This window comes from Pelodiscus sinensis, chromosome 6 (genome assembly GCF_052426305.1).
Source record: "Pelodiscus sinensis isolate ZL-2025 chromosome 6, ASM5242630v1, whole genome shotgun sequence".
Taxonomy (NCBI): Eukaryota; Metazoa; Chordata; order Testudines; family Trionychidae; genus Pelodiscus; species Pelodiscus sinensis.
Genome location: NC_143057.1, coordinates 119,446,458 through 119,469,725, shown reverse-complemented (window position 1 = coordinate 119,469,725; position 23,268 = coordinate 119,446,458). Strand labels below are relative to the sequence as shown.

Sequence of the window (23,268 nt, the reverse complement as noted above, 5' to 3'; positions counted from 1 at the left end):
AAGAAGTCCTCCAGCTCAACATTATTTTATTATGTTGAAATAACTGCTTGTAGTGAGATGTGGACTATGTTATTCCCAAATAACTCTGCTGCGTAGGCGTACCCTAAGGTGCTACAGGACTATTTTTAGGATTTAATAAAGACATTTCTGGAGTCTCCAACCATTCTTCAGAGCTCCATAGCACGGTTACCATTCTCTCAGCTTTTATAGGAGTTTTTCATAAGAGTAGTAGTACATGCGTTTGTGTCTGTGTTCATATGTTGGGTGTGTCGTGTCTGTATACTTGTGGATCTCTTGATGTATGCATAGTGTGTGTGTGTGGGCGTGTGCGTGCCTATCAATGTTTGGGGGGAGGGTGTCTTTGTGGACTGTTACATACAAATGCCTGCAAGTGTGTGTCTGTATACAGGCTGCAAGTGTGAGTTTGTATATAGGGGTGGGTGAGCCAGATTTGTAAAGGTATTAAAGTGCCTTGTTGCCTCTTTAGGCACCTAAATACCTCACACAGTCTGGCTCTGCATGCTTACAAAGGCATGTTTCTCTCTGCCTCCTGCACACACCATTTTCTGGGACTCGGCTCTGGAGCGGGTGTGCTTTCTGTTCATCTCTGTGTCTCTGGATCCCCCCATGTGTCTCTGTGGGTGCACACGCCTGCCTCTGTGGTGTAGGGTGTGGTGTCTGGTGTGTGCCTGGCGGGGGTGCGTGTCTCTATGACCGCGGGGGTGAAATCCCAGCCTTCCAGACCCTGGCCCTAATTTGTTTCCATCTCCTTGTTTGGAGGCAGCTTAGCCAGCAGGGCGCAAGGCAGGCTCCAGCCCAGCCCCTGATTGGGTCTCCTCCCTGTCACAGAGACCCAGGCTGGAGATAATAATAATTAAAAAAAAAAAAAAAAAAAAAAAAAAAAAAAAAAAAACCACACACAGCAAGAAAGAACCCACCACCCCCTCCTCCCAGGCCTCCCTCCCATTGGCTGCCCGTCCCTTTGTGTGCCAGGCAGCTGCAGCCCCAGCTCCACATTTGAATGTATATAGGGGATTCGAAGGGACCATTTCCATGGGCCATCTGTCTCCCAGCCAGCAGCAGCCTCGGCCGTCAGCAGCGCCGCTACCCCTGCCACCTCCCGCGAGGAGCCGCACAACAAAGGGAGCGCAGCCGCCGGCAGGATGGTTTTAGTGCACGTCGGCTATCTTGTTCTTCCAGTGTTTGGCTCTGTACGAAACAGAGGTATCGCTTTATCCTTCGGGGCTTATTCTCGGGGCGGCGGGGGCACGATCCTTTGGTTGATCTGCAGGGTAGCGTCCCCTCTCCCCCCCCCCCCCTCCCTGCCCAGCTACCCTTGTCTCTGTTGTTTGCGGATCAGACGGGGCGGGGAGGAACGAAAGCCCGAAAGGATCCGAGCGGTGGGACGATTTCAGATTTTTCTCCCATGGATTCTGAGAGCCTCCTTCCTTTCACTCGGATCCCCTCCCCCACCTGATAAAAATCGAGATCTCCGGGGAAAAGCCAAGCCTGGCTCTGCCTCTGTGCCCAGGTGGGGTCGGGAGCGAAATAATTTTTTTTTTTTAAATTTTGTGCATTCAGGTGGTAGGAGTTTTATGTTGGGTGTGGGGCGTGTGCTCTGTTTAACCACTGATCTGTGCTTCTATTATTATTTATTTACAAGCTGAGGTCTCTTCATAGCTTATCTCTTCCCTCCCCCGCTCTCTTGTGAGCCGAGAGCATGTTCACCCTTTTTTAATCTCCCCCCCCCCTTTTTTTTTGTCCCTTGCTGTTTCTTCTGTAATGGACTAAAATAGCCTTGGAATGAGCGGGCCGTTTTTTAAGGGGCCTTTTATTTATTTTTCTTGTTGGACTTTCACCCTTCCACTCCCCCTTTGCCCCTTTCCTGCAATGTGTCCTCCTCTCTTTTGGGATTCTAATTGTAACCTTGATTATGGAGAGCAGCATATCAATCCACAGCAGACCTCAGCTCCATGGTGCACTTTTTGCTCAGAGATATTTTTTTTCAGAAAAGCAGCATGATTTGGGTTTTTTTAAACAGATATTTTAATATGGGATGTGTATGGCCATCGCATATTTTTTCCACCTTCCCATCCACCCACCCCACATTCTGCTACAGACAATGAACTTAAACCTTTTCCCCACCCCCTTTCTCCTTCATTCCTTCCATTTTCTTTCTATCAAAATCAGGATGCATTAAAAACCATTAATATTTCTAAATCAGCCTTTCTGTCTCCTTGCATTTCTTCCCATGGAAATGTACTCCCAGCCTGACCTCCCAGCCCCTTTTGGCCTATTGTTGGTTTAGACCCTATAGCTTTATTTCCATATAAAATGCATTTCCTCTTAAAGATGATGCACTGCTGTAATTCCCATTGAGATCTTGATCACGGGGGAGGGGGACCCAGTAAAAGATGGGTTAAAATCGAGCACAATTAGACTCCTCGGAGCAGAATCTGATCTGAGTTTACATTGCTCTAAATCCAGAGTAAGTCCACTGACTTCAGTGCACGGATGGCTTCAGATGCATTGATTTATCCTCAGTGTCACTAAGATCAGAATCTGGTCTTTCTTTCCTGCTGTTGCCCAACCGCTTTAAAATTTATTTCCCTTTACAGTATGTGTTCATATAACCCAGGTTGAACATAGTGGCATTGTTAACTGCAGTCTCTATTGTGATGATGGGATGATGACATTTTGCATTTATCAAATCTTTATTTTTTTTCTTCATTGTGTAGCACAGTGAATGGTCAACTTGCTGCTGTGTGCTGTAGCCCTCTGCCTCTGCATTTAGCTGTATTGTGACACCCCTCTCTTAACCATTTCCTGTATCCATCTGAGGAAAGCATTGATATTTAAGCTGCAGTATCCCCTCTCTATGGGCTGTCTGTCAATTTCCAAAAAGGCTTAGATTGATGAGACTCCACTGTAACACTCTCATCTGTGCAATTATTCTTATTTGAGAATGTCTACGATTTTTTTTTACTAGGAATACATTAAAATAATTAAGACTGATGTTAAGCCCCAAAGTATAATTATCCCGATTAAATCATTATCATCATTAATTACACTGATTTTTTTAATACCATTACAGGATGCAATTTAATGTTTTCAATTTCAAATTAGTTTTAGTGAGGGGGAGGGATTTTCTGCTTTTCTCCCCCAAATTTACATTTCATTTTGAGCTCTTTCATTTTACTTAAATCTGAACATATCCACAGAGAAACTGTAAAGGGGCTGATAATACATGAGCCATAAAAAGGAGCCATAAAAGACCCTTGTGATAGAGGATACTAATGCTTAAACCTGAAGTCCTAAACCACAGTTTTCTTGTAAAACTATTAGACAGACTGTAAGCTTAAATCTGCTCTTTTTAATTTCATTGTAGTAGTGTAGAAAATAGGCCATTTCAGAATAGCTGTAGATAATAACAGCCATTTTTGTATCTTCATCTTGTTTAGCTAAGTACATTGCACTGTAAATTCCTGTTAAGTGGATTCATTTTGCTTTAGTTGGTGGATGCAGTATCTTATGAGTTTTTCCCCCCCCCCAGTTATTTAGACAACCATTAGTTTTCCATCTAGAATGTGCTTATGACAAATTACAGTCAATCATAAGTAAAAACAATAATAAAATCTGCAGTTAAATTTGCCTTAATTTTAAAAAAGACTTTGAAAAATAGCTGCAGAATAAGATCTGTGAATAAGTGGGGACACTAAAGCATATGAATGTCTGAATATTCCTCCACCTTGAGTGTTAACAAGGATTATTCGAAGACTTTGTCATACAAAGGGGTACTGCATCTTTGTACATTATATATCACACATACTCTTGGCCAAAATTACACCACTTTCAACAGCTGGCCTCCATCTGTTTCTTTGAAAGCTGAAACATCCAGTATATACAATTGCCTGTTATAGAAATGATCTAAACACTTTATTTAGTGTGTGTAAATTGGACATAAACCTCTGATCAATTAACACTACTCCAAAGAAGCATATTAAATGGCAATTTTAATGAAATTATTTTTTTTTAAAAGAGACTACTGGCAAAATGGTTTTCCATTAAACAGGGATAACATTTTCTGCTGTGCTAAATTACTTCCTGTTCTTATTTTGTGGGTAATTTTCTGTATCAAATATCCTTTGGTTGTGTATCTTCACCTTTTTTCTTGTACTAAAACTAAAGCATGGTCTGTATTTTTTTACATTACCTAGTTTCTGATGTAAATCTCTCTGTAGAGACATACCCTGCTGAAATGTAATGTGCTGTAGCCTATACATCTGCTCATTGTATGCTGCTTTTGTTCTGTTGCCCCTCCATAGCATGGTGGGCCTTGCCTTTTTGTATTGTGTGCATGACATTGTTACACACAATTCCACTAATACTAATATACAATCTCTCAATAAAGAAACTAGTTTTCCTATATTAACCTAGTGTGCTTTTTCTATTGCTGTTTTCCCATTTATTGTTGTATCCTGCTGTTTAGATTTTTTCCTTGCTTTCCCCATTGTAAGATTTGAGTGGATGAATTTTTCAATACTACAGATATGGGAGTCTATAATATTTCTATCCCATATCTATATTCAGCATTAGTCTGTGTATATCTGATGCACAGATACACATCCTATATTATCACTCTACCTATGTATAGTCCTATTTTATTTCAGAAGGGGAAAAAAAATAACTGTATGAACACACCCACACTCATTAATTATCACAAGTGATTATGCTATTTACTGCATTTTTATTACAAGGTTACACACTGGTGATGATATTAGTCCAGTAATGAGAGGTGCAATGCCAAGATGGATGAAGGGAAAAGACATTTTATATGTGGCTGGCTTTATTAGCAAGAAGTAAATGAATTTGAAAAAAAAATCCCCCCTCCTTTTTATAACCCTGCCCTTTTGAATATGACTGTCTTACCCACCATCTGGTAGGAGAGGAGTCTTTAGTGCCTAGATACTGTGATGACTGGCACACTATAAATACCTTAGACAGCTGGAGAACTAAAGTAGTAAATGTGTCCAAGATGCTAAGGTTGTAACTACACTTCCTGCTTTAAGTATAGTGTGAAAACTTGAGGTCCACTCTCTTGAATATCTGATTTGACTAACAAGTTAAATATTTACTTAGAAACTAAAGTAAATAAACATGTGCTTTGCAATATAGGTAAGCTCACAGAAAATTTTGAATTAGCTCACACTTAAGTCAGTAGGGGAGTTTATTGCAGAGGTAATGAAATAATAATACAGATCACCCATCTTTGGTATCTCACCAGAGCCCATTAAGAGAACTATTTTCCAGATGTGCAAGAGAGCATTATTACATAATTTAAAATTGATTACATTGTAGTACTCAGGTGCCCCTACAATGGACAAAATAAAGTCAGGGCTTCCAAAAACATTTTTTTTCACTCACTGCATTTCAAAAGAAGATGGAGAAATGCTGGTTTGAGTTATTTGTCTGTAAAATAGAGCAAAACCTCAGTAGTTGACAGTTACACCCATCATTTCAGAGCAAGACAAGTAATCTTACATTTGCCCCATAGAAAGTCATGTTAGAAACAAATGAAATCAAGGGATTAAAGCAATCCATGTTACCTAAACAGTTGTCATTTGAAGAAACTCATCATTTTGCAAGGCAGTGCCTCTTCACTTTTTCCTAGCTATATCCTGAGTTTTTTTTTCCTTCTCCATGTTCCTTTTCCATGCACCTTAGTAATTGTTTGGCCATCATGTCCCTCCTGTATGACCACACACAATATATTTCTCTGCTTCCCCCTTTTGGATGTACTGTATGCTTTGGCCCTTTGGTCTCTGCTTGAGCCTATTCCAGATTTGAAAGCTTAGCTGTTTGCTGTGACACGTAAATGTACACATATGTAAGTAGGGAAGATGTGCTTTTTTTTTTTCCTTCTAAGCTTGCATGAAGAGAGACATGCATGCCTGTTGGAGCTGGTCATTCTGTTACATGATTTTCCCCCCAGTACAATTACATTTTGTTTATAGTTTCAGATAGTTTAAAAAAAAAACCCCCCACAAAAGCAACCAACCAACAAATCAAACCCATCTCCCCAAATCCTACATTTCCAATCCTTGCTAAACAGAAATATTCAAGCAGCTGTCCCTTTGTTACAGCTAGCGGTTTCATCATTACAAACCACAAGTTCCTATTTTTCAAATTAGGCTAATATAGATCAAAATTGTTTGATCATTACCTTTTGAGAATAGTTTAGTAATCTAATAATACTGAAAGCTGCTGGGTTAATGGGAACTCATGCTAAGCACTTCATCAGCTGCATCATGTTTTGACCTATCTTGTTAGAAACACATTCTTAGGAGAGAGAATATTTCTGCCCTCTTCTCCCAACACTTTGCTAGTAAACAGTCACAAGGCTTCCATAGTTCATAATTCATCTAATGCATCCACTGTTTAATAATTTATACCTTTGACACAATAATTCAGAAGAGACACCTGGACACGAGACAGCCATATTTTTTATTTCAGTAACACGGACTGGGAAAGTTGGAGACAAATAATGGGTCAGGGCTGCTGTGTGTGTGAAGGGACACACAATGGTTCATTAAAAGTGTATTTTTCTCTCAGATGCCACTATGCAGTAATGGGCTGCTTTAAATAACATCTTTCTATAAGAGGGGGAATGATTATCCGGACCATGGACATAACTGGGATGGATTCGTATGCATCATAAGGTGTTTTTACACTGCGCTGGCAGCTTTAAAAGGATCCTAAATAATTTATTCTCACTTTAAGCCCCTTTATGCTGCAAGAGAAGTTTAAAAAAGACTCAGGTCCATCTGACCCCCCTCTCCTGAACCAAGCTGAGGTGCTTGTCTTACTATAATCTGTCTGGGTCGGGTTTTTTCTTTGTGGGGGGAGGGAGCGGGTTGATTTGTTTCAGAAATAAACATACGGGGCCAAAATCTACTCTCCTTTACTGTGGCATAAATCTGGAATCGCTCCTGCAAAGCTTAATGGATTCAAACTGGATTTACTCTAAGAGCAGAATTGGGCCCATGTTAAATGCCATGTTTAAAAACTAATGATCCTACCTCCAAGAGAAACCAGAGAATAAATGAATTTGTGAGAGGCATGTGGTAAAAGCCGATCCCTGGCCTAATGAAGCATGAGTCGAGTGGTTTGGGTTCACTCCTGCCAGGTGCTGCTGAGTCTCTCCTAGAGGCTGCTGAGCTTCCTGTCTCATGTGGATTTCAAAGAGAGCTGTGTATCCTCACAACCTCTGAAAACCAGGACTCTTTGATTTAGGTTCCTAACTGGATGTACCTGCCAAATTGGTTTTAGGCACTGAATTTCATGCTGATAGGCTTAGTGACTATAACATTTAAAACCCCACAGACAGATCCAGATTATATCAGTAAATACAATTGCTTAATAAATACCAGTTTTTGTAATGTTAACAAAGCCCAATGCATTGCACCAGACATGTTTCACTTAGCTGCATCATCTGCATATGTGCCTAAGAATCTCTCAAGGCATGTCTACACAGCAGGGCTAAAGTCGAATTAAGCTATGCAACTTCAGCTACGTTAATTGCATAGCTTAAGTTGAAATAGCTTAATTTGGCTGTTGGAGCTGTCTACACAGCAGGTAGTCGAAGGAGGAACACTCTTCCTTCGACTTCCCTTGCTCCTTGGCTACATCTAGATTGCATCCCTGTTTCGTAAAAGGGATGCAAATTAGACGTATTGCAATTGCTAATGAAGTGGGGATTTAAATCTCCCCTGCTTCATTTGCATAAACATGGCTGCTGCTTTTTTTCAGCTCGGAGCTTTGCCGGAAAAAAGCGCCAGTCTAGACGGGGATCTTTCGGAAAATAAAGCCTTTTCCGAAAGAGCCCTTATCCCTCTTAAAATAAGGGTTAAGGGATCTTTCTGAAAAGGCTTTATTTTCCGAAAGATCTGCGTCTAGACTGGCGCTTTTTTCTGGCAAAGCTCCGTGCCAAAAAAAAGCGTCAGCCATTTTTATGCTAATGAAGCGGGGGAGATTTAAATCCCCGCTTCATTAGCAATTGCAATACGTCTAATTTGCATCCCTTTTACGAAAAAGGGATGCAATCTAGACGTAGCCCTTGTGAAATGAGGGTTACAGGAGTCAGAGTAAGAAGTCCTCCAGCTTGATGTAATTTTGAAATAAAGGCTTGTAGTGTAGACACGCACTATGTTATTTCAAAATAATGTCAGTATCCTCAGTGCCACCTGGCCCCTGTCAGACTGCATGTGATGTTACTCTGGTTAGCTGCATGCTAGCTGCTACAGCAATCATTTATCTCCACAGCAAATGAAGGCCTGAGTCCTCAATCACATGAACAGCATCATCAGATTTTTGTCCATTTCAGCAATTTTTTGGGTGCTGAACATAGGGGAAAACGTAAGACACAAGGAATCAGTGGGAGCATATGGCCCCTTCTCTTAAACTCCCGTGTACCTCACATGAAAACATTCACTGTAATGCCACGAAGAACATGCAAAACATTTAGGGCCAGCTCCTCCCACCTTCCTTGTCATGGAAAGAGTGGAAAGGCCCACTCCTTTAGCTAAACGTTGCAATAGTACGACTTACGACTGTGAGTCAGCCCGCCACAATTGTCCCCCACTTCTGCACCAGCCCCTCCAGGCCAACTCTGTGTGTGTTTAGAGCTCTGTGATTTTGGGGGATGTGGAGAGCTGGAGCGAGAGGATCTGTATCGTGCCACTCTCTCCACAATCAGCTTTTTCCTAAGTCCGCTGTAATGCAGCTTCTGCTACTTTATCTTAAGCAGACTCTCATTCCATGCTGTCAGCACCTCGTCCCCAAGGACTTTTGGCTTAGTCACAGTCAGGGACTCAATGGAACATAGCTCCTGAGGGAGTTTGAAGGGGGCCCAAGGATGGGCAGAGAGGGATGAGGCCTCCGTTTACATGCCCTGTCTCTCTGTGGATGACCTGGATCTCAGATTGTCCATAGGCTGAGGAGGACCACACCTCCTGAACACACTGCCTGAAAGATGCTGAGTTTCCCACCTCATTTTGACTTTCCCAACATTTGTCTGTGTGTGTGTGTGAGGGAAAGAACGAGGTGTAAGTGTAGTGAAGAGATCATACTGCTGTCTGGATGTCTGACAGGCCTCGGTCCATTTACATGTGTACTCCAGGGATGGCCCCCAACCAGGCACATCAGCTGAGTTCATGTTGTATTATTCATACAAACAAGGTAGCCATTTAACAGCATCTGCTCCATGGCCTATAGCAAAAAATAAATGTACCTGATGCTGAGGAGACCTGCCCCAGCAAACTCACCTTACAACTCTAGATCTTCAAACTGCAGTCCATGGCAGGAAGGGCTGCTTAATATCTTCTCAAACCATTCCTGCTAACTAAACGCATCCCAATTCTAGTAAAGTCTTTGCTCTGGTCAGGCCCGGCCCTGGGGCAAGATGAGCAAGGCAAATGCCTTGGGCCCATGCTTTTCGGGGCCCCGCGCTACTAAGTATTCACCATCCACTGGCTGGGCCCAGGGCTTTGCTCCAAGCGTCCTGCCTTGGGCCCCGCAAACCCTTTGGCCAGGCCTGGCTCTGGTTTCAAGTCACCCTGGTTAAAACAACTTCTCCCCAACTCCAGTCACGCAGGACTTCATCTGTCCTCAGCGATGTGTGTCCTAGGGGTAGCTGTGTGTGTCTATCTGAGGGATGAATTAGGTTTATGTAATTTCAGTGTGTGTGGCGGAGAATGGCACCTACGTAACTCAGAGGCAGAAAAAACTTCACTTATGTCCACACTGCAATCGTGTTCTTTTGAAAAAACAAAACAAAAGACCAGAGGGGTTTTTCCGACATTGGTAAACCTCTTTCTACGAGGAAGAAGCCTTTTGGTGAAAGCTCTTTTGGAAAACGGTGTGAGTGGACGGGGAAGAGGGAGTTCTTTCGAAAGAAGAGGAAAGAGGAAAAAGCACAGGTGCCTTGGTGGCCGCTCCATCCATAGTAATCACAGCTGAAATGCGAGATAGTGTCCATTCAGTGTGGACGCTATCTTTCAAAAGAGCAGATCGCTTTTTTGATGTGCTTTTGCAGTGTAGACACTCTCTTTTGAAAGAAGTTTTTTTGGATAAATTCTTCCGGAAAAGCTTCTTCTGAAAGAAGCCTGTATACTACATGTGGCCTGAGAAGGGAGAGCAAAGTCTGCTCTATAGTCTTAGCTAAAAGGCAGCTGGCATTTAGCTTTTGGATAGACGCTCACGCTCTAAGCTCTAGACATCTTAGGCACAATCCCACCTGCCAATGACCTGGGTCTGTTGGGTTTACAAATGGGGGCCCATCCAGGATGAATTGCTTGGAGGTCTTTGAAGCTCAGGACGCTTCCTTAGCCAAGGGAAGTATGTAAGACAGGCACCGAGACCCCTGCAAAGTCTGCTTTACAGCCTTGGGAACAGGCAGCTGGCTTTTAGATCATGCCCTGCCAAAGACTGGAGTTTGTGGGCATTACACCTGCAAAACTGGGATGAGTATCTGACCCAGAGTCTTGCTGTCAGGCAGGAAGAAATAAGCCAAAGCTTGCTTTGTGTGATTGCTAAGAGAATCATCTGCTTTGCCATATCTACAACTAAGGATTGCCGCATTTCCTCCCAAAGGCCAACTGTTTCTGAAATTGCATCAAATGGGGCTCTGCAGGGAAAGTGCCAACCCTGGGGTCTGCAGATGTGTTTCCAAAAAATGGATGAGAAACTAAACTGACCTTTGGATGCCAAGTCTGATGCTGCTGGGTAACTGTCTTGACTCCGGTGAAGTTACTTTGGGAGGAAGAGCAGAATCAGGCCCTATTGGCTGATTCCAGTGGTCTGTACTCAGTCCTCCATAGTTCGGTTAAACCCCTATGATAGCCAATGAACCCAATTCCTCTCTTTGCTGTGCTGCTTTGTGCTGCAGTGTGGGTGTGACAGACCCCTAAAGCGTAGGGGGTTAACTGATGTTAGGATGATCCCCACTATAGGCTGAGCTGGTGACTAGAAGGGAAGAGGTCTGGCTGTTCTTAGCAAGCTTCTGAAACTCACACAGGGCAGCTGCTAAGCCAGCTCTGATTTGGGGGAGTGCAAAGGTAGCTGAAAGGCCCCTCTCCAATCCGCCCAGCTGCCCATGGTGTGCCGCATGCTCCTAGGCGGCTGCTGCAGACCGAGGTCACTGTCAGTGGGAATTTGGCACCTGTACCGATGACAACTTTGGGCTTGATATAATAAACATAATGGAGTGGCAGTAGGTGATGTCTGATGATAAGGATGTTGCTTAATTTAGATTTATCTTATGCTCACTTAGACCATTTGCTGTGACTTTAGTAATCACAATGCAATTACAGGCTGGATCTCCCTTGGGACCTGATCAGTCCTGAAGGAGGGAGTTGGCTGGACGTGGGGAGATCAGCGCCCTGGCAGGACTCCTGGCCACTGGTCCCCCTGCTGCCAGACTCCAGTTGCTGGGGCTTTCCGGTCCAGGAACCTCCATGGTTCTGCCAGACCACGGATGTTGCCAGACCAGAGTCCCAGTTTAGAGAGGTTCAACTTGTCCTGAGATTCTTGACATTTGCAATACTCTCCAAGCATTAGTCCTGCTATTACCAGTCTTCTCGGGGTTGGGCTATGCGGAGGAAGCAGTGCATGAACAAAGGCTACATGGACTAGATTCTGATCTCAGTTATCCCCTGTGACTTCCTACTATGAATGGTGCTACACTGGGCTTAGACTGACTGCCCAGTCCAGCATCCTTCCCTAAGCTATTGGAGTTCTTTTCTTTTCTCCTCATGCCCACCATGAAAGGTGGATCACTGTCTTTAGTTAGCACTCATCTAGACTGTAATGGGCTCCAACTGCTTATCATTCTCATGCCCTTTTTGGCAATATGTCAAGTCTGAGTTAATTGCCATTTCCTGGGGAGATTTTGCTTGCATGCTAAGAGCCAGTTTATTAAGCAAGGTTTTCCAAAACTGCTAAGAATACATTTTATCAAGTCACTGTGCACTGTTTAATAAGGGCCATAATTCAAGGAGCCATCCCATAAACATGTTAAAGGAGAGTGATTGGTGTTCCTAATAACCATCTGGGTTGTTGAAACTGCCCTAGAATTATCCCTTCTCAGCTGCCTAAAGGCTTCCAGGCTGCTTCCTTAATAATATGGCATGTGTATCAATCTAGATATAGTGTTAGTGAAAGGTGCCAAACAAGCAGTTCTGAAGGATGCTGCAGGACATGTACTGCACAGGTTGTTGCAGCAAAGTGGGCTAACCTGTTAATGTGGAGGAATGACCTCTAAAGACCGAAGGTGTAATTTAGGGTATGTCTACACGGGAAAAAAATGACCCTTGGCAGTGCGACTAAGGCCTCATCTACACTACGCTTCCCCCAAGTCGATATAATATACACAACTTCAGCTATGTGAATAGCGTAGCTGAACTCGACATACTGACTGCAGAATCTTCCATGTAGTAAGGTCTGTGGCTGATGCTTTCCTGTCGACTATGCCTACTCTACTTGTCCTGGTGGAGGACTGGAGTCAATGGGAAAGCACTCGCTGGTTGATTTATCGCATCTAAGCAGATGTGATAAACTGACCACGGGTGGATCAATCACTGCAGCATTGATCCATTGTGTAGTGAAGAGGCTGGTACTATGGGGCTCAAAATAACAGTATAGACATTGGGGCTTAGGGAAACTTGGTGAAGGGGGTGGGCTTCAAAATCCACTTGAACATCAAGGGTGCATCTACACTGCACCATAGGCCGAAATAAGATATGCAATTTGAGCTACGCAAATTGTGTATCTTATTTTGATGTTATTTTGAAATAGCTTATTTCGAAATTTGGTGCCGCCTATACAGCACTTATTTCAAAATAAATCACTATTCCAAAACGTCCCTTACTCCTCGTAGAATGAAGTTTATAGGGACGTTGGAATAGTGAGCCTGTTATATTTCGAAATCATGGGCGTGCTCAAAAGACGCAGAATAGCTATTTCGGGATACCTCCTGTCCCCTGAAATAGCACTGTAGTGTAGATGTAGCCCTTCACTGCTATTTTGAGCCCTGTAGCACAAGTCAGAATCAGTTGACCCAGGCTCTGAGCCTAGCTGCCCTGGTAGTTTTGTGTTGTTTTGAAGTCTAGATATTTCTGAGTCCCCATCCCATCTCTGACCTTTGTGCTACGACTGCCATTTGTCAGGGTGGATTTTATGCTGTGGAGGCAAGGAACTGGAATGAAATCAACTAACTCATTTCCCATAGGCCATCAGATGATAGTAACAACTTTTGATTAGTAATGACCTGGGCTAGATTCTAAGTCTCTAACAGGTGACCTGGAGGAGAAAGACTCTGTACCTCATTACCAATTCCATGAGCCATCCGGCTCCCGACAGAGCTGTATTTTCTTTTATTCCAAACAGATCAGTTCAAAGCGTTCCCGAAAGGATTATGAAATTCACTCTGCAGTTCATGCTGTTCAGATCTTAAAGTATTGCCTTCTCAACTGCTGTGTTCAAGCGCTCTCAAGAGAAATCTTGCTATGGATGGGGAGAATGCACAATTCTGCCCTCCGATACTTTTTTCAGACATGTTACCGTGTCATTCTGACTCCCTCTACTCAACCAAGCTATTAGGGAATACTACATTTAAACATTCATCACAGAGCGGCATGCATTTATAGTCAGTCCATCTGGGCTTGTGGGCTTTGGTACTAGGCTTTGACTATTAAAATAATTGCAAGTCGAAGGTTCCTTTTTTTTCCCTGGGGGACTTCTAAAATGAACAGATACTATGCTTTGCCAGCAGAGAAAAATAAATCCCTCTCGCACTTGGAAAGCCTCATTTGGGAAGTCTAAGTAGGAGAATACACTAGAAATATGTGAACAGCACGCCCTGATGCATGAAGTGCTGTAACCTAGTCTGTCTGGGGATCTGCCACAGAATCTCACAGTCTGATCACTCCAGAAACATTAAAGTTCACGGCTTCATTCACCATCACCCTAAACTTTGCTGCTTAAATAAGCAAGCCCCTTTGCAATTAAAAAAATTAATTGTGTGATCAATTGCTCTGATAAACAATAATAGAATACCATTTATTCAAATATTTTTGGATGTATTTTACATTTCAAATATATTGATTTTAATTACCAAACAGAATGCAAAATGTACAATGCTCCCTTTATATTTATGATTGATTACAAATGTTTGTACTGAAAAATATATATTTTCCATTCACCTAATACAAATACTGTACTGCAATCTTTTTACCATGAAAGTTTAACTTACAAATCTAGAATTATGTATAAAACCCCCTGCATTAAAAATAAAACACTGTAAAACTTTGGCGCCTACAAAGTCTACTCAGTCCTATTTCTTGTTCAACCAATTGCTCAAACAAGTTTATTTACATTTGCTGGAGATAATGTTGCCTGTTTCTTGTTCACAGTGTCACCTGAAAGTGAGAACATGCACATGGCACTGTTATATATGGCAACACAAGATATTTACATGCCAGATGCACTAAAGAATTATGTGTCTCATCATGCTTCAACCACCATTCTAGAGGGCATGTGTCCCATACTTATGGAGGATTCTGCTCAAAGCAGTGTGGACCACACATGTTCATTTTCATCATCAGACTCATATGCTACCAGCAGAAGACTGATTTCCTTTTTTTTTTTTTTTGGGGTGGTTCACCTTCTGTAGTTTCCACATCAGAGTGTTGCTCTTTTAAGACTTCTGAAAGCATGTTTCACACTTCATCCCTCTCAGGTTTTGGAAGGCACTCCAGATTCTTAAACCTTGGATTGAGTGCTCTAATTATCTTCAGAAATTTCACACTGGCATGTTGTGTTTTGTCAAATCTGCAGCAAAAATGTTCTTAAAACAAATGTGTCCCAAGTCATAATCCCAGACTCCTTTAACATGTACTATATGGCAGAATGCAGGTGAAACAGAGAGGGAGACATCCAATTCTACCCATGAGGAATTCAGTCACAAATTTAATTATCACAATTTTTTTAATGAGCATCATCAGCATGGAAGGATGTCACCTGGAATGGTGGTGAAAGCAGGAAGGGGTATCTGGCACGTAAATACTTTGCAATGCCAGCTACAGAAGTCCCAGGCGAACGCCTGTTTCCACTTTCTCATGACATTGAATATAAAAAACGAGCAACATTATGTCCTGAAAATGTAAACAAACTTGTTTGTCTTTGTGATTGGTTAAACAAAAAGTAGGACTGAGTGGACTTGTAGGCTCTACATTTTTGCATTGTCTTGCTTTTTAGTGGAGTATGTAACCAAAAAAATCTACATTTGTACGTTGCATTTTCACATTAAAGAGATTGCACTTCAATACTTGTTCGAGATGAAATGAAAAATGAGTTTTTATTTATCATTTCTACAGTGCAAATATTTGTAATTAAAAACAATGTGAAGTGAGCAGTGTACACTTTGTATTCTGTATTCTTTGTATTCTGTGAAATCAGTATATTTGAAAATGTACAAAAAGACCCAAAATATTTAAACAACTTCAATTGAGATTCTCTTGTTTAGAAGTGTGATTAAAACTGTGATTAATCACGATTCATTTTTCTGAGTTAATGGCATGAGTTAACTGTGGTTAATCAACAGCCTGAATAATGTTTGTTGGGTAGCAAAAGTTAGTTCAATGCTGAGATGTATTGATGAGCATGCCTAAGGAAGCCCTCAGTGTAGCCACACAACGGCTACGTCTAGACTACATCCCTTTTTCGGAAAAGGGATGTAAATTAGATGTATCGCAATTGCTAATGAAGAGGGGATTTAAATCTCCCCCGCTTCATTAGCATAAACATGGCTGCCGCTTTAATTCGGCACAGAGCTTTGCTGGAAAAAAGCGCCAGTCTAGATGCGGATCTTGTGGAAAATAAAGCCTTTTCTGAAAGGGATAAGGGATCTTTCAGAAAAGGCTTTATTTTCCGCAAGATCCGCATCTAGACTGGCACTTTTTTCCGGCAAAGCTCAGTGCCGAATAAAAGCGGCAGCCATTTTTATGCTAATGAAGCGGGGGAGATTTAAATCCCCACTTCATTAGCAATTGCGATACGTCTAATTTACATCCCTTTTCCGAAAAAGGGATGTAGTCTAGACGTCGCCAACATGTATAGCACAAGAGTCCCCCTTTTCTACCAATGGACTTTACTCTGATCTGTCAGGGCAAGAGGGGAGTTCTGTTTCAAGATCCGTCCAGTCCTTTGCTTTTCTGCAGAGACTGGCCAACAGAAAGACATATAAAGACGGTGTACAACTGAACCAGAGCCACCTGTTCACTTTCTGGAGGGCACCCAACAGCTATCTAGAGAAATGACTCTCGTGACTGACTTAAGCTGGCTTTAAACCAGCAACCTAGAAGTGAAAAGCTCTGAATGTCTTTGCCAGCCACTCCTGATTGCTTTATTAGTGTTGATCTATGCTTCATTAGTCAGAACTTTCTCTGTATTCTGATGCTTTTCTAATTTAATTTTAAAATAATTTCTTTATCTTCTCTGGAAGGCAAAACATTTCCACTATTTTCTTAGAGGCTTCAGCTTATATGCCAATAACATCGTGTTCTCTCCATAGTACTCCAGTGAGCCTGGGAAGCTGCAGACCATATGGGGTTCCGGAAGTTTACAATATGATTTACTGTCAGTCCCCTCCCCCCTAATTGCAGCCCTCAGAGACTACAAGTCCCAGAATGCCCATCTCCAAATCAATCCCAGTGGAGATTGCTTCTACCAAGATGGAGCACTCTGGAGTTTTGCAGGCATCCAAAACTATGCTGAGAATGAGCGCAGCTGCCACCCAGCTCCATTTCTACAAGTTCAGGGCCATCTGCAGTTTCTTAGCAAGTTGCAAAGGAATCCTTGTGCTGGGTTAGGGTTGGATGTCGCTGATGTAATATTCTTACAAGACATGCTCTTTTGCAGAAGGGCCCTGAGCACCTTCTGTCTGTCTGCTAAATGTCCCCAGCCAAGGCCCCGGTGTGAATCAAGAATATTAAATCAAACATTTGGGCATGTCCTGGGATTTTGCTAATGCTCTCAGTGGAAGTGACCTCCCTTGCCAGCTAGTAGCACCACAAGTAAGAGCCACAGCATTGCCAGCTCTTTTGCTTTTAGTGGAAGTCTCACAATATTTGCTGTTTTCCAGAGTACCCTGCTCCTGGGGCCAGGTGATCTGGTGAGAATCTCAGCTTTTATTTCAATAAAAAGTTATTTCTAGCCTTCAGGGCAGTGGAGACAACCTTGAATCCGTGACCCAACGGTTCCCTAAAGCCTCAAAAACTGGAAGGCAAATAAAAAAAATTACGGTTGATCATTTTATATATATTTTTTAAATCTCAGAATTTGAGCGGGGAGGGAGAAGACTGGCTTATGAATGTGTGTGGTTGGCCATACTGAGGCCAGGTTCAAATGCATGGATAAGGCAGAAGGGTCTAGCAGTGAGTTTTCCCCTCTTCCTGGGACAGCTTGCATGAAACATGGTTCCAAGCAGCCTCTCGCTTTGTGTGTGCTTAATTACTTGCTCTCCGCTCTCTCCTATGCAGGGAGGCCGACAAGTGTGTGGGATGGAGGGGAGGGGCGGCTCCGTGCTTCTGGAAGGGATGGGGTCTTGGGCGGAAGGGGCAGAGCTGGGAACAGCCAGTCCTCAGCACTGCCTACGGTTTTCTGTTGCTGCCTCCCCCCTCCCTGAGCTCCCAGCCAGCCCTGAGAGCTGCCCAGAGCATGCCGTGTGGTGCTCTAGTGGTGATTTAAAGGGCCCAGGGTTCTAGCCATCGCTACTCCAGTGGTGGCCAGAGCTCTGCCCCCTTTGATTGCCCATTGGTGGGTCTGTTCCCATGGAAGACCCCCAGCTTGATTCCTGCTCTCTGTAGTCTGCTCCTAAGAGGGAGGGAGAGCACTTGGGTCCTTCCCCTCCAGAACAAACAGACACACAACAAACTCTTCTGAGCCTGGTCGCCGTTAGCTACAGAGAATCTTTATCACAGACTCCCCTTCCGCTGTAGGTGCGGAGTGTAACCAGCCAGGCTGCACACACAGCCGGAGTTTCCAGAATTGGAGTTACGCTGGTGATAGGTAGAAACAATCCTCACGCCCCAGAAGCATCTAGGCCCAGATCTACCAAGGGACCCAGCCCTCCTCCCCGGGGAATCCACAGACTCTGAGATAGGCACTCACGCTCCCTATACCCCACACGGGGAGAGACAGACAGGTCCTGAAAATGGCATTCACAAAGCCAGCACATTAGGTGAGGCGTTGGCTAAGCTACCTAAGATCAGGGGTGGATCTCCAGCCATCCCCTCTTGCAGAGGTAGGCACTCCTGTCTGGGATCTGCACTCTCTCCCGAAGTCAGGCACCTAAGCTGTTGCTTGCAAGAACAGCATTGGCACACCCCTAATCAGAGCCACCCCTACGGGGTGCAGGGCCTGGGTCAACTCTCCCCCACAGGCCCTGCCCCCGCTCCGTCCCCATCATGCCCCTGTTCCGCCTCTTCGCCCACTGTCCTGCACTACTCAAACTCAGGGATAACTGGGGAGCAGTGCCAGTGGCCAGTGGCCTGGTCTGCTTCACCCTGCCGCCTCTCAGCCCACTGCACCTTGCTTCTCTGTGGTGGCAGGAAGCAGAGCACCCTGGAGCTGGGCTCTCTGCTTCTGGCTGCCATGGAGAAGCCGAGCACAGCAAGCTGGGAGAGGGACGGGGGCGGAGAAGGTTGCCGGGCTGCTCCTGATCCTGCCACTGTAGTGAGTGTGGGGAGAGGCTTGGTGATGCAGCTGCCGCAGGGCACCCCAATGCATGGGATCTGGGGCAGCCTCTTCAAACCATGCCTATAAACGGGACAGCTCTGCCCCTAACTGTCAAGGGAGGCTGGGGAGAAAAAAGGACCTCTAAAATAAGTTAGCTCAGGGCACTCACCCAGAGAGTGAGCAGTATTAGGGCCTGCCTGCAGAGCAGGGCTTTGAACATAGGTTTCCCACTTTTCAGCAGAATACTCTAACCACTGCACTGCACTGCCACTTCCCTGCTGCAAGAGGCAATACCCTTAGGTGCATCTGTCTGATCCTGGGTGAGGTGCTGCAGTGGTCATATGACCTTTTTCCCAGCATGCCTTTCTGGGTGCTAGCCCTTTAAACTTTTCAGACACAGACAGCTGCAGCTCTAGTATGGCCATTTTGTTGCCTGCTAAGGATCTCTCTTGCTTCAGCTGGTAAGCTTCCCTCCTTCCTGTCATGGTCTCCCTTCCTCACATGTTTACTATGTAGGACTTGGTCTTCTCCTGCGGTAATCGTTAATTCTGTAGAGCTAACTGTATTGTGGTAGGGTTCCAATATACCAAGAACGCTTTGCCACCTGCCTAAAAGCACTTTTACTTTGGATTTAAAAAAACCAGGAGCATGAAAATATGAAAGTGAAGACTCTTAAGAGAGAGCACAGTGTGTGTGTCTCTGGTTTTGGGCTGCAGTAATGCTGAGGCCAGGCTGGATTTGAGGGGCAGTGTATGGAAAACAAAGCACAACTGTTTAAAATGGCATTGTTGTGCTTTGGGAAGGGTTTTTGCATTTCGTGCACCATTTCCTAGTTCACTCTGGGCAGTCCCAGTGGCCCGCCCAATTTCTGCAATTTGGGCTTGGCTTTTCCCTGCAAACTTGTGCAGCCATTTGCACCTGTGGCAAATGAGTGCGCTATGCTACTACAGGGGAATGTGAGTAGAGAACTCCCGTTCGGTAATGTTTTATGCCACGTGGCACAGGTGTAAATCAGCACAGAAGCTGAAAGATAATGGAGAATCAAGCCATTTCTGTTCAGAATCATATAATTATAGGCTGTCCTGGGAGGAATAGCTGAGTGGTTTGAGCACTAGCCTGCTAAACCTGGGGATGTGGGCACAATCCTTGAGGGGGCCATTTAGGGATCTGTGGCAAATCTATCAGGGTCAGGGGTGGCCCTAGACTAGCTGCCAGTAACTGGTGCTCTAGGCAAACCATGCAATCGGTGCCCCCACCTCCAAACCCCTCAATGATATTGCGCCACCATTTGGTGCCCCATTTAACTTGGCGCCCTAGGCAACCGCCTAGTTTGCCTATATGGACAGACCGCCCCAGACTCAGGGATGGTACTTGGTCCTGCCGTGAGGGCAGGGGATTGGACTTGATGACCTCTCAAGGTTCCTTCCAGTTCTATGAGATAGGTGTATCTCCGTATATTTAATTAATCCTAGGGCTGGAAGAGACCTCAGGAAGTCATTGAGTCCCGCCCCCTGCCCAAAGCAGGACCAACCCCAACTCAATTATCCCAGCCAGGCCTTTGTCAAGCTGGGACTTAAAAATCTCTAGGGATGGAGAGTCCATCACCACCTCCCATTCCAGTGCTTCACCATCCTCCTAATGAAATAGTTTTTCCTAATATCCAGACTTGATCCTTCTCAAATATTCAAGGGCTGAACCTTCTGGGATTTTTTAGACTGTGTCTACACTGACACAATTTCGTGCAAAAGTGGCCGCTCTTGCGCAAAAACTTGCTGCCTGTCTACACTGGCCGTGTATTCTTGCGCAAGTAAACTGACGTTCTAATGTATAAAATCAGTGCTTCTTGCGCCAGAACTCTGATGCTCCCGCTCAGGAATAGCCCTCTTGCACAAGAGCTCTTCCAGAAGAGGCCAGTGTAGACAGGCAACATGAATTTCTTGCGCAAGAAAGCCCTATGGTTAAAATGGCCATCAGAGCTTTCTTGCGCAAGAGAGCGTCTACACTGGCATGGATGCTCTTGCGCAAAAGCACATCTCTTGCGCAAAAGCACGTGCCAGTGCAGATGCTCTCTTCTGGAAGAGTTTTTGCAGAAGAACTCTTCTGCAAAAGAGTTTTTGCGTGAGAACACACCAGTGTAGACGTAGCCCCAGGGTGTTAAGTGGCTGCATGGATTCCATGCTAGTTTTAAATCTGTCCTGTATGTTATAGAAGGTACAAATTCATACAGACTCAAGTGTGGGTCATGGAATGGACAGCATGGCTTGTGTTGGGCACACAGTCAGGCTACATCTACGCTGCAGGCTTTGGTCTTGCACAAGAGAGCGTCCACACCGCCATGTGCTTTTGCGCAAGAGCACCCATGGCAGTGTGGACGCTTTCTTGCTCAAGAAAGCTCTGATGGCCGTTTTAGCCATAGAGGTTTCTTGTGCAAGAAATCCCTGTTGCCTGTCCACACTGCCTTCTTGTGAAAGAGCTCTTGCGCAAGAGGGCTTATTCCTTGTGGGGAGAAGAATAACTCTTTGCACAAGAAGCCCTGGTTTCCGACACTTTACTGTAAATGTACTTGCGCAAGAACACACATGCAGTGTAGACACTCTGCAAGTTTTTGCGCAAGAAGGACCGTTCTTGTGCAAAAAGCCTGCAGTGTAGACGTAGCCTCAGGGTATGTCTTCTACACGGCCAAGAAAAAACCCAGCACGCTGAATCTCACAGCTCGGGTCAGTTGACTTGGGCTTGCAGGGCGCGGGCTGGGTGGCAAAAATAGCAGTGTGGCTGGTCCCACGCAACCTGGAGCCGAGGCTCTGAAACTGTGCAAAGGGGCTGGAGCCTGTGTTGGGAATGTTTACACTGCTGTTTTGAGCCCTGTGAGCCAGAGTCAAGTGACCTGGGCTCCGAAACTGGGTGCTGCAAGGTTTTCTCTGCAGCATAGGCACAACCCCAGTAACCTGTGCCAGTTCTAGATGAGGTTCCAAATTTCATCAGCATAATGACCGGAAAGGACTAGGCATGTGAATGGTTAAAAGGTTAACCAGTAAGCCTCAGACTTAATGGGTGAGGCTTACTGGTTATGGTTAACTGGTGGGGGCTGGAGTGGCCCCCTGGGGCCCACTGTGGGCGTGGGGCACTCCAGGCCAGGTAAGACAGTACTTATTTATGGGGGGGATGCTCTAGCCTGGCTGTGGTGAGCGGGGGGGGGGGGGGGGGGCTGGACCAGGCCCCCTGTCTGCCCCCATTTAATTGGTTATCTAGTTAAACATAACATTTAACTGGTTAACTAATTAAATGAGATTTTACATCCCTAGAAAGGAGAAGAGTGTGTCTTGTGCATGTATTAGTTAAGCAAAGGCACGGCCAATGGGCCAGCTGTGAAACAGCCCAGAGGTCATGAAAATACAGAGGACAGGAAATGCAAAGTCATGTGGTACAAGTGTCACTGCAGAGGAGGTTTTTGTCAGTCATCTGGGAGAAAACATAAAATCGCTGCCAATAAAGTTTGCAGTTGAGACAAAGGTTGGCCAGCAAGTGAGTAATGAAGAGGACGAGTGGATCAAGCTGTTACACCACTCAAGCTTGCAGTGTGACACTCCTCAACCCCATCTCCAGCCCTGCAGAGTCGCTGCCCAGCCATGCCCCGCAGAGTATGACACCAGTTGAGCTAGATGTAATCAAACAACCTGCGCTTTAATACAAAAGTGAGAGAGCTAGGACCAAGAATGAGGGTTTCACTTCCAGACTGGGAACTGGGGGAGGGGGGAGTGTGTCATGAGAGGCAGGGGCTCTGATGGTGACTCAGGAGTCCAGTAAACATGAGCTCCCAGTGCAATTGTGGTGAAAAGTGACAATGTGATCCTTGGATGTGTAAAGGGGAATATTGAGCAGGATTGGGGACGTGGCGTTCCCTACGGATGTGGCGCTGGTGAGGCAGTTATTGGAATACTGTCTCTAGTTCCAGTCCCATGTTTTAAAACGAACGTTGAAAAAACAGCAGGTTTAGAGAAGGTTACAAGAATTTTTCAGTGGCAGGAAAACACACGTTGTAGTGGGAGGCTTACGGAACTCAATCTGTTCAGCTTATTGAAAAGAAGGTCAAGGGGTGATTTGATCAATGGTCTGTAAGTACCTACTCAGGAGGATGGTTTCTGATACCATCACTCTCTTCAATCTATCAGAGAAAGGCAGAACAAGATCCAGTAGATGAGAGCTGAAGCTAGAAAAATTCCAACTGGAAACAAGGTGCAAAATGTTAACAGTGAGGGTAATTAAGCATTGGGACAGCTTCCCAAGCTGTGGACTTGATTCTTTATCAATTGGAGTCTTTTAATCAATAGCAGATGTCTTTCTAACAGGCGTTCTTTAGTTCCACCACAAATTAACGGCTTGATGCAGGAATTGCTGGAAGAATTCTATGGCCTATGTGATGTGGGAAGTCAGATCAAATGAACATAATGGTTCCTTCTGCCTTAATATGTATGGAAA

At 44.5% G+C, this 23,268-nt stretch overlaps 1 protein-coding gene across 1 annotated transcript in view; it reads left to right on the top strand.

Moving 5' to 3' along the window:
* Positions 1-945: 945 nt before the first annotated feature.
* ARK2C (arkadia (RNF111) C-terminal like ring finger ubiquitin ligase 2C) overlaps positions 946-23,268 on the top strand; it is a 116,982-nt gene continuing 94,659 nt past the window's right edge. Inside the window, exon 1 of the mRNA XM_006136768.5 lies at positions 946-1,224. Coding sequence (XP_006136830.2) covers positions 1,164-1,224 — 61 coding nt within the window. The 5' untranslated portion in view covers positions 946-1,163. The remainder of the gene's footprint in view (positions 1,225-23,268) is intronic.